This window comes from Podarcis liolepis (assembly GCF_965112155.1).
Source record: "Podarcis liolepis genome assembly, chromosome: 13".
Taxonomy (NCBI): domain Eukaryota; kingdom Metazoa; phylum Chordata; class Lepidosauria; order Squamata; family Lacertidae; genus Podarcis; species Podarcis liolepis.
In genome coordinates this window covers 39,254,370-39,273,643 of record NC_139573.1, presented here as the reverse complement: position 1 = coordinate 39,273,643, position 19,274 = coordinate 39,254,370, and the positions used below count along the sequence as shown (strand labels likewise).

General features: G+C 46.0%; 1 protein-coding gene across 4 annotated transcripts; it reads right to left on the bottom strand.

Moving 5' to 3' along the window:
• Positions 1 to 2,395: 2,395 nt before the first annotated feature.
• ASPDH (aspartate dehydrogenase domain containing) lies at positions 2,396 to 18,962 on the bottom strand. Of its 4 annotated transcripts, XM_083470235.1 has the most exons (9): positions 18,765 to 18,962; positions 18,321 to 18,455; positions 14,061 to 14,125; positions 12,092 to 12,236; positions 9,769 to 9,853; positions 6,294 to 6,443; positions 4,990 to 5,216; positions 4,737 to 4,876; positions 2,396 to 2,608 (listed from the first exon to the last, which is right to left on the bottom strand). In XM_083470235.1, the coding sequence occupies exons 2-9, from the start codon at positions 18,350 to 18,352 to the stop codon at positions 2,571 to 2,573; spliced, it is 882 nt and encodes a 293-aa protein (XP_083326361.1). In that variant the 5' UTR covers positions 18,353 to 18,455; positions 18,765 to 18,962; the 3' UTR covers positions 2,396 to 2,570. The 4 variants fall into 4 exon arrangements, with proteins under 4 accessions (XP_083326361.1, XP_083326362.1, XP_083326363.1 ...); XM_083470236.1 differs by lacking the exon at positions 18,321 to 18,455 and having other exon boundaries at positions 18,765 to 18,961; XM_083470237.1 differs by lacking the exons at positions 18,321 to 18,455; positions 18,765 to 18,962 and adding an exon at positions 16,470 to 16,539.
• Positions 18,963 to 19,274: the final 312 nt, after the last annotated feature.

The window sequence follows — 19,274 nt, the reverse complement described above, 5'->3', positions numbered from 1 at the left end:
CCTGCCCATCTGCCCATCCTAATAACACGTTCCTGGAACGGAGTCTTCATTTGTGCAATTTCCAGCCCACTAGCAGAAATCTCGGGGGCGCGGGTGGTGCTGTGGGTTAAACCACAGAGCCTAGGACTTGCCGATTAGAAGGTTGATGGTTCAAATCCCCGCGATGGGGTGAGCTCCCGTTGCTCGGTCCCTGCTCCTGCCAACCTAGCAGTTCGAAAGCACGTCAAAGTGCAAGTAGATAAATAGGGATCGCTCCGGAGGGAAGGTAAACGGTGTTTCCGTGCACTGCTCTGGTTCGCCAGAAGGGGCTTAGTCATGCTGGCCACATGACCCGGAAGCTGTATGCTCCCTCGTCCAATAAAGTGAGATGAGCGCCGCAACCCCAGAGTCGGCCACGACTGGACCTAATGGTCAGGGGTTCCTTTACCTTTTAGCAGAAATCTCGTGCTTTTCAAGAGCTCTGACAGACAGAAGTTCCACAGGTGCAGCTCATGCTACCGCTGCACCTTTGTTAGCAGAAGCTGACTGTTGGTGGGCGCCTGTCCGGAAAGGTGGCAACACTTAAAACTTTCATAGAGCTCTGAAAGGCCAAAATTGAGGTACATCTTCCTAACATCTGACATTACTGCCAACTATATGGTGTGGATTTGGCAAAAAGGAACTAGCAGGCACACTTCTTACTTTCCGCAGTCATTCCTTCTTGGCTGTGCACTGCAATGTCCGACATAACCAAAACAAAAAGGGAATTCCTTAACTTCTCATGGACTTCTCTCCTTTGTGGGTCCTTATGTTAACTTTTTTCCTCTGGCATCTTCTCTGTTAATCTAATTCTTCATTCTAGGCAACTGCAATTTGTTTAATTTTTAACACATTAGCATAGCATGTAACATACATATGTATTATCAGAATAATAATATGTCTTACAGCAGGGGCAGCCAACACGGTGTCTCTGATTTTTGGACTACAACTCCCATCATTCCTAGCTATTCGCCATGTTGTCTGTGGCTGATAAGAGCTGTAGTCCACAACATCTAAAATACCCCATTTTGGCTAACCCTGCCTTACAGAGCCACTGTCGCAGAGCTAGCGTACCCCCCAAACAATGTTTGAAGATCTCCAGCATCTCCACCACTCTGAGCAGGTTCAGTCTCAAGATTCAAGATTCATCTAGATGGGACAGAGCTCTCTAGCTTGGTACAAGGCAGATTCCTACATTCCTACAAAACCTATCCTCCTGTAATTTAAGTCCATTTGATCTAGTTCTGCTTTTGTCTTTGTGACAGTTCTCCAGGTGTGTGTTCTAATGACCACTCAAGATGACCATCCCATTTTTCTTCGGCCATTTGTAGACACAGAGCCCCACAACCCGCTGTGTATTCAGCCAAGCGCTCCTCAAAATGCACTCTTAACAGTGGCATTCTAAAGGCCCATTCTGAAATTTAGTGTGCCCCGATGTGGCTGTTCAGGGGCAGCCAGAATATTTCAATGACTATTCTCAGTCATTCGTTTTAGTGTCTTCCCTTCAGATGTCATGTTTCATCCTTCTACAAATGTGAGGCAGTTTTAACTGACGAATCAGGTTACATCCCATATTATTAATAATATTTATTTAACCGCAGTTCTATCCCACTATTTTTCAATCATGGAACCCAAGGTAGCATAAGATTTGATGATCCTGTAAGTGTGGTTCCCTGCTAGTGACCCATCCAGCCATTGATCAAACCCAGACCGCTTATCTTCAACAAGATGGTCTCCTCATGTGCCTTCAGACGATACCCTGGACCCTGCCAATAAACTAACAGCGTGAGCCTAAGCATATTTTACTCTGGGAGTAAGTGCCATTGAATTCAGTGGGCCTTATTCCTCTGTAAGCCTGTTTAGAATTGTAATGCAAGTCTTCCTAAGTTGGGTGGAAGCCTCTAATCAATAATAAACAGTGCCACGTAAAAAAGAGAAATTGAAGTATTAATGAGTATTTTTTTAAAAGGGAAGGGGAAAGGGGGGGGGGAACGAGCCAGGTTAAGAGGCTTCTTTCCTCATATATTCTTATAATTAGATATTTAGTATAACGGTTGAGGAAGGTCAGTCAGATTATCTCCCCTGGTCTTTCCCCACATCTCTTCCATTTTCTCTAATTGACAATAATATGTGTTCCGTCTGCTCCTCAATCACCGGGGGATATTTTAACTCACCAGTGTTGCTGCAATATTGCTGTGAGTGGCACTTGGAAGAGCCCTTCCCTGTTCCTCTAAAACACCCTTGAATCATATGAAAGACTCTTGAGGGCATCTCTCTAATAGGCCAAATGGGACTTGCTCCTAAGTAAGTGTACACAGGACTGCAGAATCCAGATTGCTTGTGGACGGCGGGTGCGAGACAAGAAGGCTGCTGGAAATGGAAGGAGGCAGAGATAGATGGATGTTTATAGAGTTGATGGATTAAAGGCGTGCAGCGGGGTTTGAAGCTGGTATTTCTCTTTTCTTTCCAGGCCTTCTCAGCTCCCTGCAACCGAACCTCTGGCACCCACGGAGCTTGTCTGTGAATCCTCTAGAGAACAGATGCAATAAAGCTCAGCAGAGATAGACTCGGCCTCCGTGGCCCTGGCACACTGTGGAAAGGAAAAGAAAAGTCAGAGCCCAAAGAACTGCCAAACCCCATCGCCCAACAGGGCTACTCAAGACATCACGATAGACAACACAAGATGAACCGGGCAATTCTATACACTTCTACCCAGAAGTAAGTCCTATTGTGTTCAATGGCGTTTGCTTCCAGGTGAGTGGATGGAGTTCGCTGTTCCCATGCTCAGTCTTCTATGGGCTGCTTTTGAGGGTGAATTCCCCCCCCCCCCTTAGGGCATTCCCCCACTAAAAATGATGATGATGATGATGGGTGCTGCAAACCTTGGTGTTCCCCCAAGCCTGCAGATACCTCCCTTCTTTGTGCACAGAGGGTTCTGCTTTGGCTACATAATCTTCTGAGAGCCAGTGTGGTGTAGTGGTTAAAAGCGGTGGACTCGTAATCTGGTGAACCGGGTTCGTGTCTCCGCACCTCCACATGCAGCTGCTGGGTGACCTTGGGCCAGTCACACTTCTTTAAAGTCTCTCAGCCCCACTCACCTCACAGAGTGTTTGTTGTGGGGGAGGAAGGGAAAGGAGAATGTTAGCCGCTTTGAGACTCCTTCGGGTAGTGATAAAGCGGGATATCAAATCCAAACTCCTTCTCAACATGGAGAATGAGTTTGCTATTCGTATATAGCAGGGATGGGGAACGTTTTCCAGCCAGAGGGCTGCGTTCTCTCCATGAGGGACCTTTGTTCCAGCCATGCAGAAGTCATCTGTTTCTAAACACACACAGCCCTCCAATCCAGGCAAGGAAGGGGTGTCATCACAGTTGAAGAAGACTTTCTAGAGCAGCCTTGCTCAACCTGTGGGTCCTCAGATGTTGTTGAACTACAACTCCCATCACCCCTAGTTAGCAAGGCCAGAGCTCAGGGATGATGGGACTTGTAGTCCAACAACTTCTGGGGACCCACAGGTTGAGAACCGCTGTTCTAGAGGTTGTGGAGCAGGGACAATGAAAGCTGTGGCCAGGGGAGGAGGTGTGGGCTGGGAGAGCACCAAGTGAGGTGTGCAGACAAGCCTTTGGCCTCCAAGGTCCCAGGATCCCCACCCCGGGACATAGAATACCACCTGCATACTTTCCCTTAGATCTCTGTAATGGAAAGAGCCGGAAACTGGCTCTGTACGATGCTACAGCAATGGATTGAGGATGCAGTTGGCATTAAGAGCAGATGCTCCAAGTGTCCCTATTTTCCAGGGACAGTCCCAGATTTACAGATGCCATCCCGGTTTCTGATTTGATCCCACAAGGTCCTGCTTTTCCTTAGGACTTTTCCTATTTTCATCAGAGAAATGTTGGAGGGTATGGAGTTATGCAACCCCCAAGCCACACGAAGAGAAGTTGTTTTAAATGTTTAGTGTTTTATTAGGTTTTTATGTATGTTGGAAACCACCCAGCATGGCTGGGGCAACACAGTCAGATGGGCAGGGTATTATTCTTATTCTTGAATATGACTTCCCTATTTTCATTGGAGAAATGTTGGAGAGTATGCAATAGTGTAAATAGTAAAATTATTATTATTATTATTGATTAAGGTAAAGGTAAAGGGACCCCTGACCATTAGGTCCAATCGTGGCCAACTCTCGGGTTGCGGTGCTCATCTCGCTTTATTGGCCGAGGGAGCCGGCGTACAGCTTCTGGGTCATGTGGCCAGCATGACTAAGCTGCTTCTGGCGAACCAGAGCAGTGCACGGAAACGCCGTTTACCTTCCTGCCGGAGCAGTACCTATTTATCTACTTGCACTTTGACATGCTTTCGAACTGCTAGGTTGGCAGGAGCAGGGACCGAGCAACAGGAACTCACCCCGTTGCAGGGATTCAAACAGCCGACCTTCTAATCGGTAAGTCCTAGGCTCTGTGGTTTAACCCACAGCGCCACCTGCGTCCCTTTTATTATTGATTAAGACATCCCTATTTTCATCGGAGAAGTGTTGGAGGGTAGAAGGATGCAGTTAGCATTAAGAGTCATGATCAGAGCAAAACGTGGCGCCATCATATTGGAGAATTAGGAAGTGGGGAGGTTGCTGTCGCACTCAGATCTCGCTTGCAAGCTTCCCGTTGACGCTTGACTCCCCTCCCTGAGAAGAGGATGCTGGACTAGGGGGTTTCATCCTCACCTAACAGGCTGCTCCAGAAAGCGGCAAAAGTGGCTGCCCCTGTGACGGCCCCACAGGCAGCTGGGTTCTTGCGCTTTGTACTGACGGAGAAGCCGCCTTGTCCAGTGGCCTCGATCTCCACTACGTGGTAATCGGGGAGGCTGTGGTGGGGAAGAGCAGTCAGTTAGACTGGAGCTTTAAAGTAGGATGGTGGCAGGCGCCATCAGTTTGCCAACATTCCCACCCAGGCGGCAGGCAGAGGCCAGGGACTCACTTGGGGTCAGCTATAAGACAGCCTTTCACACCGTCAAAGCCCAGGCTGGGGGCAGCCATGCAGGCTGCTGCCATGGTGTTGACGTTGTTGGAAGCCAAGGGACACAATCTCCGCACAGGGCCATCATAGAGGACCACACGTTCCTCCTGGGCACCTTTCGCAAGCTCCCCCAGGTGCCCACTTAGTCGGAAGCTGCTGGGGTGTTTCACCATTGTAACAGTCAGTGCCTAGAAGATGGAAGGATAAGAGTCAGAGAATTTGCCTTCCAGTCACTTAGATCAGAGGTTTTCAAGGGATGTGGTGTGACAGAGGAGGATGGCAAGTGCGACAGGAAGATTTAAGGAACCTTCACAGAAACAGTTAAACATTTCAGTGTGGATAATAATAATAATACATTGGTACCTCGGGTTAAGTACTTAATTAGTTCCAGAGGTCCGTTCTTAACCTGAAGCTGTTCTTAACCTGAAGCACCACTTTAGCTAATGGGGCCTCCCACTGCCGCCGTGCCGCCGGAGCACAATTTCTGTTCTCATCCTAAAGCAAAGTTCTTAACCCGAGGTACTATTTCTGGGTTAGCGGAGTCTGTAACCTGAAGCGTATGTAACCTGAAGCATATGTAACCTGAAGCGTATGTAACCTGAGGTACCACTGTGGTAGTAGTAGTAGTAGTAGTAGTAGTAGTAGTAGTAGTAGTAGTAATATGCAGCCCATCTGACTTGGTTGCCCAAGCCACTCTGGGCAGCTTCCAACAAAATATTAAAAGCACAATAAAACATCACCCGTTAAATAAAAAAAAATTCCTTCCAGTAACACCTTAGAGACCAACTAAGTTTGTTATTGGTATGAGCTTTCGTGTGCATGCACACTTCTTCAGATACCTGGAAGGATTTTTTAAATTTTGTTTCAACTACGGCAGACCAACACGGCTATCTACAGTATCACCCATTAAAAACTTCCCTGAACAGGGCTGCCTTCAGAGGTCTTCTAAAAGTCAAATCGTTGCTTATTTATTTGCTAAATTCTGGATTAGCAATATTTCATAATAGGGCATGATTTAAGAGTATGTGATGCAGTTGGGCATCACCACCTAGTTCTGTCATGGAATAAAGCCAGGATTACAATGTAAACAAAAAACGTATGTTTTTACACTGCTTGAAGACCTTTTTTGATCAAGTGGTTTATAAATCTGCAATCAATCAAATCAATTCTGGTAGTCAATATACTGCCACACACTCCTTCCTCTTTCCAGTCTTCCCATTTACCTACTCGCACTGCCAATGCGATGCCCCCCTCTGGCATCTTACCTGAAGCAACCCTCCGTCATCCAACCTCTGGATGTCTTGTCCACCCCATAAAGCCCCACTGGGGATATAGAGGGTGTGCCCGGCCTCTCTTGCAGCTTTGCGCAATTTAAGCTCGGTGTCTAAATCTGCCAAGGCCGTTGGCGATCCCACCTAGGAGAATGTAGAAACGTTTACTTTGCAGCTGCTGGTGTTGGGAAGCTAGAGGGAGAATGATGATTTGGGTGCAGACTGGCTACTCCTCCCCGTTTATTTAATGGCAAATAATTTATTTTGTTGAATGCAGACAGAATGTGGGAGAAATTAGCATCTGACCAGAGCAGTGGGGTTGGAAGGAAGTTCATTTTCAGTGGGATAAGCAGGGGGGGGGGGTGGGCCTGTTAGGATTCTTTTCCCGTGTTGCAGTCATGGGATTGTTTATACCACATGACAGTGTATGGTTTCATTCCACGTTGTGGGAAGTGACGGAGACAGGATGTTTGTATTACTGTGTTTCCGTGATGTAGAACGTTTGTCTTTTGTCCTTTCTCTTTGCTGTCTGATGTTGAAGAGGAAGTAACTGGGTTATGATGCTCCAAGTGTATATATGTAAATAAACATAGTTCAGCTAAATTGCTGCGCTACTGAATCTGAACGCTGACTAACTATACTCTGCTGATCCTAAAGTGTGCTGATGTCCCTTAGGTATCAGTCGCTGTGATGTTCGGGCTGGAGAAAGCTTTTGAATCTCCCGAACGAACGACCAGGAGGGAGAGAACATGCCAGTCGGGCATGTGTCTCTGCCGGACTCCTACTCGTGTGGAGGACCACCTGACAGGGGCAAGGGTTTTAAGAAGGGGAGGTCTTAGGAGGAGAGAGGCGGGAACAGAGATATTTCTGTGGCATAACCAAAGTCTGGAAGACACCACGTCAGCCACCCCCAGTTTAGTTAGTACTGAGCAAGGGGGAATCAGTGAGTGCCCTGATTAAACATCAGGCAGCTTCCTAGGTGTGGAAAGAAAATGTAAAGCAGGAAGGGGAGCCCCCAGGACCTCGGATCTGGTCCATTTGCCACCTGTTGAGATTCAGTATCCAAGCGATGGACAACCATGCAAAGCGTACTAGTCGAAATCACTCTCCACCCTCTCTTTTGAAGAGGCAAGGAAGCACCACCTGCGACTGTTGTGTGGTTCGATTCCTGCCTCCCATTTCACAGGCATCTTCTCCCAAGGGCAACAGAACCATCAACATCATCTATTGAGCCAAAAGTTAATTTGGGGGTTTGTTTATTTTTAAGTGATTTGGAGCAGCTGCAGAACTGTTCAGGTTTTTTTGGATTGTGCAGGCTTTAACCACAAGAGCATATAGGAAGACAAAAGAAAAATCTATTTGCACAACACGGTCAAGGCTGAGATGAGAAACTTTTCCGGCAGAAGCGGAGAAAGACAGATGCTAGATTTGTGAGGTTTGAATCGTGGGCGAGGGGTGGATGGAGGCTGAATGAAAAGGAACACGCATGTTCCCTTAATAGGACAAGCCCAAATTGTCTCTGTTTATTGCAGGCCTTCTGTCTGGACACCAGAAATCATCTGGAGTGTTTGGAGGTTCTTGTGTTTTGTCTGGTCCCTATAAATAACACTGTGTGATGTTTAAATGCGCCTGTGGTTATTTTTATAAATTTCTGAGCTCTAGACCAGAACTATGCTGTTAGCAGAACAAAACAAAGCTTTACAAAATAAATAGGTGAGAGAAATCTCTCTCTCTCTCTCTCTCTCTCTCTCTCTCTCTCTGTCTCTCTCTCTGTCTCTCTCTCTCTGTCTCTCTCTCTCTCTCTCTCTCTCACACACACACACACACACAATGCCAATGGCTGGTACAGTAAAACTGGTTCACAACAACACTATTGCACAGTGCAGAACCATTGACAAATGTAAAGAAAGGGCAAAATCTGCAGGACAGTTTATGTTATACAAACAGCATCAGAACAGCCTCACTTACAATTTGCCAGCCCAGAACATTAAAAAATAAACGAAAATGAAGCCAGCTGCCAACACATGGCTAGGTTCATTTGCTTCCAGGTGACTTGGATATTGACAAGCTGGAAAGTGTGCAGGGGAAGGCGGCCAACATGATAAAGGGTCTGGAAGCCTGATGAGGAATGGTTGAGGGAGTTGGGTATGTTCAGCCTGAAGAATAGAAGATTGAGAAGTGACATGGTAGCCACCTTCCAATATCTGAAGGGCTGTCACATGGAAGAAGGAGGAAGCTTGTTTTCTGCTACTCTGGAAGGGAGGACTCAAACCAATGCATGTAAATGAGAAGAAAGGAGAACCCGAGAAAACTTTAGGGAGAGCATTCTGAACAGGCCACCTCGGAAGATGGCGGACTCTCCTCCTTTGAAAGTTTTGAGACAGGTTAGGTGGGCATTTGTTATAGCAGGCTTCCTCAACCTCAGCCCTCCAGATGTTTTGAGACTACAATTCCCATCATCCCTGACCACTGGTCCTGCCAGCTAGGGATCATGGGAGTTGTAGGCCAAAAACATCGGGAGGGCCGAGTTTGAGGAAGCCTGCATTAGAGATTCTTTAGCTGTGATTCCTCCATTGCAAAGGGTTGGACTAGATGGCCCTTAGAGGTCCCTTCCAGCCATACAATTCCGTGATTCTATGATTGAGGCAAGAAGCACTTCTCTGGATGCAGGTGGCCCCTGGGGCGGTGGAAAGTTATGGAACACTCCTCCCAGACTGACTCACCTGGCAACTGCAATAACACCTTTTCTGTGTCAAGTGAAGACCCTTTTTATTCTCCTAGCTCTTTCAATACTACCTGTATCATGCAATTTAGATCTTTTGATGCTGGGTTTTAGGCTATGTCATATGAATTTTATGCTGATTTTGTTGACAGAGGAGATATTTGTTTAATACTGGCTTTTGACCAGTGCCGGACACTGAGGTCCAGCACCGAGGGCCTTCTGGCGGTTCCCTCACTGCGAGAAGCCAAGTTACAGGGAACCAGGCAGAGGGCCTTCTCGGTAGTGGCGCCCTCCCTGTGGAACACCCTCCCACCAGATGTCAAAGAGAACAACAACTACCAGACTTTTAGAAGACATCTGAAGGCAGCCCTGTTTAGGGAAGCTTTTAATGTTTGATGTATCACAGTATTTTAATATTCTTTTGGAAGCCGCCCAGAGTGGCTGGGGAAACCCAGCCAGATGGGCGGGGTATAAATAATAAATTATTATAATATTATTATTATTTTGCTTTATTTGGATTCTATTTTCTATTCTACCTTGGGGGGGCACGTTTTGTATATCACCCAGGGGATTGTGTTGATGGGAAGAATAAAAATGTGTTTGGGGCAGGGTAGAAGTGGGGGGGGGGGGAGAACAATGATTCTCATTGAACCAAGCCAAGGTCAGAAAGGCGATCTAACTAACCACACCTTGAAGGGGGTGTCCTGGTGCCAGATGCCTCTTTCTGAAGGCACCTGCAGCCCTTACCATGAAATCTGCAGCTTTCAGAAAGGACTCCCCGTGATCTTGGACAATGCAGGGATGGGCCACTTCAATGATGACGTCAGCCCGCCTTTGGAGAGAGGAGAGAGGCATGGTAAGATGGCTGGGTTTATAATTGTGCCAAGGACACTCTGGGTGAGGGTCCAAGCCAAACCTTAGTGGCAAGTGTGGGGAATGGCAATCTGGTCCCCCACCATAGCTGTCAACTTACAGATTTGAAAATAAGGGACCAGCAGACTCGAAAATAAGGGATCAGCAGCCGAACAAAGCCTCAAATGGTGGTTCCCACAGCGCAGCAACCCGGCAAAGGGGATGCAGCAAGGAAAACCACTTTCACCTCTCCGCTGGGAAGCGCTGAGCAAAGGCGAGTCCCCAGGACATGCAAGCTCCACCCCCCAGTCATTCTTAGACTCCTTATTGGGTGAGCAACGCAGCCAAGCAACACAGTTGGAGCCTCCCCCTCCCTGACCAGCAGGGAGGGAGGGAGAGGAGCTGCTTCCTTTGAAACCCGGGAAATTTAAGGGACATCATCAATAAGGGACAGCAGCGGGACACAGCGCTAGGATAAGGGACTTTCCCGCCAAATAAGGGACGGTTGACAGCTATGTCCCCCACTCTGAAGTCCCCCATCTTTGGACGACTGATTTGCAGTGGCTCTCCAGAGTTTTCCTAGCCCTACCTGGAGAAGCTGGGGATTGAACCCAACTTGCCTGTGCACTGTCTTGCCAGGGTGGTGCATGCCCAGGTTATCTCCCGCTTGCACTACTGCAATGCGCTCTACCTTTGAAGGTGACTTGGAAACTATAACTAATCCAGAATGCGGCAGCGAGACTGGTGACTGGGAGTGGCTGCTGAGACCATATAAAACTGGTCCTGAAAGATCTACAGTGGCTCCCAGCACGTTTTCGAGCACAATTCAAAGTGTTGCTACTGACCTTTTAAGCCCTAAAAGGCCTTGGGCCTGTAAACCTGAAGGAACGTCTTCACCCCCATCGTTCAGCCCGCACACTGAGGTCCAGCTCCGAGGGCCTTCTGGCAGTTCCCTCACTGCAAAAAGTGAAGTTACAGGGAACCAGGCAGAGGGCCTTCTTGGTAGTGGCACCCACCCCGTGGAACACCCTCTCATCAGATGTCAGGGAGATAAGTAACTATACGACCTTTAGAAGATATCTGAAGGCAGCCCTGTATAAGGAAGTTTTTTTTAATGTTAAATGTTTTATTTTTTATATATGTTGGAAACCACCCAGAGTGGCTGGGGCAACCTAGTCAGATGGGTGGGGTACAAAAACAACAACAACAAAACCTTTGGCATGCAAAGTATCTGCTCTGTCAATGAGCTATGGCAACATTGTGAAAGGTCAGTGCAATCCTAGGACTGCTTACTTAGATGCAGAGATGGGGGAGAAATGAGACTCAATTCACATTTTAAGGTAAACCTACATAAATTCACACTTTCCAAAATGGTATATGAACTGAAATATATCCTTTGAAATTCACACTCCTCTGAATTTTGCAATGCAGTTCTCCAGGTAAGTGATGTGTATGAAAATATGAAAATAACATATGAAAATATATTAGGGGATGCTTCGTTGCAAAAATGTATATATTATGCAAAAAATTATATTGTCTATTAGAAGAAATTGCACTAAAATGCCAGTGAATTTTCATGAGGACTTAAAACATATACAGTAGTATCTTGGAAGTCAAATGGAATCTGTTCCGGAAGTCCGTTGGACTTCCAAAGCATTTGACTTCCATATTGTGGTTTCTGATTGGCTGCAAGAAGCTCCTGCAGCCGATCGGAAGCCCGGCCAGATGTTTGGCTTCCAAAAGAACGTTTGAAAGCAGTCACTTCCGGGTTTCGATCATTTGGGAGCCAAAACGTCCAAGTTCCAAGGTGTTTGACAACCAAGGTACGGCTGTACATATATCACAGGCGGATGCAGAAAGGTGGGGGAACCAAAATTTAAGATTGCAAAAAGTGAAATTGACAGATAAATTCCCCCTTACTTGGGTGCGAGTGCCAGTGAGATCGATGAGACTTACTCCCAGGTAGGCGTACAGGGGAATGCAGGCTGAGTGTTTATCTCAAAGTATTGTGGCATGGGCGATTTTTGTATGGGGGGGCAGGCCTTTTGTTAGGGGGGCAGAACCTCAGCTATGTATTTTTATCTATGGGGGGGGGCAGCTGCCCCTCCCTTCCTCCTCCTTGGCTACATCCATGGTTCATGGTGGTTCATTTTCTTTATCCTCGCCATTACACACATGTGTGAAAGCAGCCAAGTCCTGGCTGGGCTTCATTGCTCACCGCTCCAAGAAGTCCGTCAGCTTCTCCAGCTGCAGCTCCTCTGGCACTATCCCCACCAGCTTCCTGGCATCCCGGTTCCAAACAAAGGCCAGCTCCAGCCCATGTCGGAGTCCGTCATCTTGTAGCCGTTTCACCAGGTACTGGCCTGGGGACAGAAAGTGGAACAGAAAAGTATCACAGATCCAGGAACTTGGCTCTGTGTCTCAAACACCTGCTGCCCCATCAAATCTGTTTCTTGCTGAGGCACGAATGCCCGTCTACTAAATCCTGGCATTATTTCCCAGGATTTCTCAAACTCTGACACAGACTAACATCACAACAAAGACAGAGAGAGAGAGAGAGAAATGGTGTTCTCTTAGGATGCAGAGCTCATTTTTGTCCTTTGGGTGGCATCTTTTCGAATTCCCAGCGAAGGAATCAGTTTCCATGCCCTGTTTTGTGAGTGCCAAGAAAGATCTGCCTGGCCACAGTGGGAAAACAGGAAGATATTATTCTGATTCTGCAAAGCAATTATTTTCTTTTTTATATATAAAATTTTTATTGGTTTTTCACAGTTTTTATAAACACAAACAATACACAATACAAATAAACAAACACACAAACAAACATGTATAATTTCATATCCTTTTTTCTTAAACCTTACTTCACCGACTTCCCCATACCTCCCCTTTCTACATCCCAATTTCCAAACTTATTTCAGCAAATCCTAGCCCATGGTTTTATCAAATTTTCGCTTATTCATTTCTTTTACTTAATCTTTTACAGCTGTAATCCCCCCTTTTTTTCCTGCAAAGCAATTATTTTCTTCTTAAAGAAGTAATACATTCAGAAGTACAGTGGTACCTCGGGATGCGAATGGGATCCGTTCCGGAGCCCCATTCGCATCCTGAATAGAATGTAACACGCGATGGCGCGTCTGCGCGGGTCACATTTTGCCGCTTCCGCACATGCTGTCATTTTGAGCGTCTGCGCATGCGCGTGTGGTGAAACCCGGAAGTAACGTGCTCCGTTACTTCTGGGTTGCTGCGGAACGCAACCCAAAAGCGCTCAACCTGAAGCACATTCAACCCGAGGTATGACTGTAAAGGTAAAGGACCCCTGGATGGTTAAGTCTAGTCAAAGGCGACTATGGGGTTGCAGCGCCCATCTCGCTTTCAGGCAAAGGGAGCCGGCGTTTGCCCATAGACAGCTTTCCAAATCATGTGGCCAGCATGACTAAACCGCTTCTGACACAACGGAACACCATGATGGAAACCAGAGCGCACAGAAACTCCATTTACCTTCTCGCCACAGCAGTACCTGTTTATCTACTTGTACTGGTGTCTGCTAGGTTGGCAGGAGCTGGGACAGAGCAACAGGAGCTCACCCCATTGCAGGGATTCGAACCGCCAACCTTCCGATTGACAAGCCCAAGAGGCTCAGTGGTTTAGACCACAGTGCCACCCACATCTCTATACATTTAGAAGTAGAGAACTTCCCCACTAGGTTTCACCTCCAGCACAAATTAATGGCAGGGCGACACAAATAATTTAGCAGGAATGAGGAACTTGCACCCTTCCCAATGTTGTTGGATTGCCATCAGCCCCAGCCAGGGTAGTCAATGGTGAGGCATGGGTGGAAGGATCCATCAGGTCTCTCAGTTTCTCAGCCACTCTGGCCCACAAACTCACTGGTACAGAGGACTCTTATCATCAAGTTTGTGGGCCACACCTCCAAATGTTACATGGACATGGCAATATAACAAGTATTCTGAGAATCATCAGGTCTTTTCGAAACCAAGACAGGATAAATTGTTTTATGAAACACATTGTGTGTGTGTGTTTTAAATTTTATTTTGAAATAAGAGACATAATAGAGGACTGGACAGTGAGAAAAGGTACTCAACAAAGGGAGAAAACACATTGCCTAGGAAAGCCATCTTAAGAATCAGATGGACAGAGGAGGGAAATTGTCAAGAAACGCCACCTACCTAGATGCCCATAGCCCACAATTCCAACCCGTCTTCTCCTTTGGTCCCCGGACATTCTGCCTGTCCTGGTTTAAGAAAACAACAGATATGTGATATTGTTCACTGCAGAGAAGCATGGATCAGGGACTGAAAGGGTTTGACTGCCTACCCATATTTATGCCACAGATCTAACAGTGAAATCCTATATGTGTCTTCTATAAACTTGAGGCCCCTAGAGTTTAGTGGTATTTACTTGAAGGTACGTAAGTGTACACAGCAGAGCAACTTCTGGCCCTCCAGTCATTGCTGGATCCCAACACCCATCAGGCCCCGTCAGCATGCCCAATGGTCAGAGATGATGGGAGTTGTAGTCCAGTAATATTTGAGGGCCATCGTCGATATGCAGGATTGCACCCCAAATTCACCACTGGGCAAAACACTCACTGCTCCATCTTCATTTTGATTCCCAAGGCGAAAAATATTAATTGTAGCAATAATATTTGCATAAAGCAAATATGAAAACCCATTGTAAATTTTAAAGTTGGATTGCATGTTTGTACAGGTTAAGCATCCGCCTGCAGTGCTCTCTGTGTGCGCACGTATAAAAAGATGTACAAAGAGAGAAAGAGCTCCTGCGCCGTTTGACACTTCAGAGTGAGCAGCTATTTGAATTTAAGAGCCGATTCTTCACCTTCACACCCCCTAGATTTCTCATTACTCATTTAATTGATCAGCCGCAGCTGGATCTGTGTGAATGGATTCCGCTGAAAAGCATTTATGTTTTGAGATGGTATGATAGTGCCTGCAAGACATCAGTGGATGTTGCTTCGTCACGTGATAGGCATGCGTGTGAAGGAGCCCTGAGAAAATATGCCTGTCTTTCCTTCCCTGTTCATCCTTTGAATAGTGCATCCCTGTTTCTTCTCTTTTACATTTTGTTCCACTTCTGCCACCATTGACACCGCCTGCCTCTATATCAAGGGCGAGGAACCTATGGTTTGGCGTAGAGCAGATTTTTTTATTCAGTTTTCATTATATATATTTCAATATATATATTTTTTCAATTTTATACATTTCAATAATTTTACAATAATTTTAACATTTCTAAACTCGACTTCTTTTCCCCTCTTCCTGTGGTTCCTAAAATTTATTTTTTATATTTCCTGCATATTCCAAATTAACTTAAACATTTATTCATCTACTTTAAATGTATACTCTTATAAAACTGCAGGTTATTTACATTAAGCCTGCCACTGTTCTTATCTGTTCACAGTTTGTTTGTAAATATCCAATAAACCATTTCCATTCTTTTATAAGAAGTTTGTTATCTTGAGTTCTTATTTTTCCAGTAAGTTTTGCCATTTTCGTTTTTGTATCCATTCTTCTTTCATTGGGACTTCTCCTTCTTTCCATTAAAACGTTGCCTTTGCATTCAAAACTGAATCTATCACACTTTCCAAAACAATATGAGAACTGAAACGCCCTCATCTTTCGAAATTTGCATTTATCTGAATGTTGCGATGCATTTCTCTAACCACCTAAGGTTTACAAAAATGTATATATTAAGGGGGCAAGTGTGTTTAAAATGAATGCATTCATTAAAACAACATACAGAAATTCATTATATTACAGGAAATTGCTCGCAAAAATTAGTCAAAACTGCATGCAAACTTGTGTTCATCAGAAGAAATCCGTACTAAAATCCACCACTGCTGCAGAAATGTGAAAAACTAAGTTTAAGATTGGAAATGTGAGCGAAATTGACTAATCCTTCCATCCTTACCTGTAATAGGTATGAGTTACTCGTGCGTAAACTGGTGCCTTTCTCGGTTAATTTGCCTTGTTAAACCTTTCTGACTGCACAGCCCCTTCTCATGGTGGCTGCCTCAGTCACTGGCAGAATCCGTCAGTGGGCGTTTCTTGAACCTCTTTCAACATAAAAGTTGTTTGACACCCAGTCTCCTCCTCCTCTCACTGCACGGGAGCCTTCTGCACAGGGAAGGCGTGGGTAGTGGAGGACCTGGGCTCTCCTCACTGATGTCCAGTGAAGAGTCCTGGAGCCCTCTCTCCAATTCCCCCGTCTGCCCCCCTTTATCCCTGGTGTTGCGCTGATTGGCTTCCCCCTCTACTGAGCTGTTTCTTCCCCTGCTGCTGAGTCCTTCGCCAGCATCATCTGGGAGCCTCCCCTTCGCCTCTCGCTCCGATGTCAGTTCCCTGACATTACCCAGCTGCCACCCATATGTTGTCAGAGATGATGGGTGTTGTAGTCTAGGAATGTCTGTATTAGCTACCACTCCTCCCTCTTTATTTCTTTGTCTTATCCTTCCAGTTAGTTAATAACTCACCATCCGAAATAGACTTTATATCTCACCTTCCACCAGCCGCATACCTATAGGCCCCCAAACCCCTCCACTTTTTGAACTGACTCACCTGAGTCGGTTGCACTGATTCTCTGGCACTCAGGCAACTGCAGGATACCAGCACAAAACAGAGGACTTATTTGTATTGGTGCCCTTTGGTCAATTAATCCCTGGAGGATGTTAATTATTAGCCTGGGGCCTGCAATTCCCCAGAGAATGGGTTGTTGGCAGGCAGGCATTAGTTAGAAGACAGCTAGTGAAATTCCCTCGTAAACTCTGCCGAGCTGCTTCTTGGCTATATAGCATCAAATAATGACTTGGATATGTGAATGCGTCGTCACAGATTAATTGCCACAGGTAGCATTTTTATGTTGTCATTACACGCTCCTTGCACTTCCAAGTACTGCAATGTTCCAGGGGCATCACTTTAGGGCTGGCAGTGCAATCTTATTCATGTCTGCTCGGAAGAAGTCCCACTGAGATCAGTCGGACTTGCTCCCAGCTACGCGTGTGTAGGATTTCAGCTTTGTGTTTTGTTAGGGGCTTTATAAAAATTATATTTATAAAAGAGGAGCAGCTTCTTGTGTATTCACTAAAGACAGGGGGAGAAGTACCGCTCATTTCACATTTTAATGCGAACCTATTCAATTAGCAAAGGGACGCGGGGGGCGCTGTGGGTTAAACCACAGAGCCTAGGACTTGCTGATCAGAAAGTCGGAGGTTCGAATCCCCGCGATGGGGTGAGCTTCCATTGCTCGGTCTCTGCTCCTGCCAACCTAGCAGTTCGAAAGCACGTCAAAGTGCAAGTAGATAAATAAGTACCGCTCCGGCAGGAAGGTAAATGGCGTTTCCGTACACTGCTCTGGTTTGCCAGAAGCGGCTTAGTCATGCTGGCCACATGACCCGGAAGCTGTATGTCGGCTCCCTCGGCCAAGAAAGCGAGATGAGCGCCACAACCCCAGAGTCGGCCGCGACTGGACCTAATGGTCAGGGGTCCCTTTACCTATTCAATTGGCAGTTCCGCAAAAAAAAAAAAAACATGAACCAAAACATGAACGCAAAAAAAATACATGAACCAAAACATAGCTATTCTTCAAAATCTGCACTTCTTGGACCTGACAACATGTACACAAATGAATATCAGGGGGAAAGTTTGCATTTAAAAAAAATAGTGAGCATAGCATATAAAAATGCATTATATTAAGATAAATTGCTTGCTAAGCTGTTTATTTGGAAAAACATGCACCAAAGCACTGGTGAGTTCTCATGAGGATTTTTATTTTCTGCAAAGTGATGTGGACATGGGGCAAGCTGAACTGAAGACTGAAAAAAATAAGAAACAGTGGAACTGAAATTGACAGGTCTATCCATCCCTAGCATTCGCTCACATCCACAAACGCTTCCAGTTTCAGCTAAGGGACAAACCAGATGTGATGTTGATTGTGTGGTTCGAGGTTCCCGTTGTGTTTTAGGTCATGCTTGGAATGACTGCTAGTTCAGATGAGTAATGTTTCTGTTGACTATTGTCCCTCTCTGTCCTGGTATAAGCCTTGGCCTGCTTCCCCTTCATTTATCCCTCTTCCTCCTACACTTGCAAACTTGCGTTTTTGCTTGTTCATCCCCCGCCCAAACGCTTGACAAATGCTGAATTTGCACATTTGCCCCGGTGAACTCACAGACAACCGATAAATTGGCTGCAGCACACAGAAAAAGTTTGCTCCGAAAGTGGGATGGGATCAAGCAGACTGAACTTTCTGAGAAAAGGAATGAGTGGACGAATTAACAGGGAATCCAGGTGTCCTATTCAGGTGTCCTTGCCCAAACCTGCGTAGGGAGAAGCACATGCCAGCTCTCCCTTCAACTCCACTATGCATGTCAGCTCATATTCCACCATTGCCACACTGAGCAGGAATGTATTTACCTGTTCAGCTGAATGTATTTAGGAGCCTCCATGCAATATCAAGGTTCCCAAGCGCAGGGAAGATTATTCCTGTGTCCGTAGAATCACAGAATTGTAGAGTTGGATGAGACGTCAATGGTCATCTAGTCCAACACTCTGCAATGTAGGAATCTCAGCTAAAGCATCCATGATAGATGGCCACACAACCTCTGCTGAAAAACCTCCAAGGTGTGGGAATGTTCAGGGATGCAGGAGAGGATATATTGTTTGATTATAGCCTTTCCAACTCATGTTAACAAGTTCACATTTTAGCAGAGTAACATTCCCCTTTTTAAACACACAGCGGATGCGTTTGCTCAGGTTCGCTAAAACCTCTATAATAACTGTTCTGGTATTTTCCCCTTATTCCCTCATAAAAGATAACAGGCACAGTCTTCTATAAAAGTATAAAAAGAGTTTACTCACATTCTGTTCACCATCGGATCCCAGAAGGCAGACTTAGCTTAGAAAAGTAACATACACCTGGAAACTATCCCATAAAGAGACAGTCCCTTTGTCCTCTCTTGGCTGGAGGCCAAGAGAGCATCTTTGGCTAAGCAGATGTTGCTTCTTCAAGGAAAGTAGTCATAGAGAGAGGGAGGTGGCTGCCTTGCCCTGTGCTTTTGTCGTTACCTGCACAGGTGAGGCCACACCCACCTCTAGTCACATAAGGAGAAAGTGTGTCCCAGCCCAGAAGGAAACAGGAAGTTTACCTGCTGGCTGGACAAACATTCCTCCCCATGTGTAAACATGTTCACTCTAGGAATGTTGTACTTGACTGCTCTTGTGTTTCACATCCCACACAAGGAAGGAGAGTCCGCGACCTCCCTAGGGAGACCGTTCCACTGTTGAACAGATCTTACCATCAGAAGGTTCTTCCTGATGTTTAGATGTAATCTGCTTTCTTGTAATGTGAAGCCATGGGTTCGAATCCTA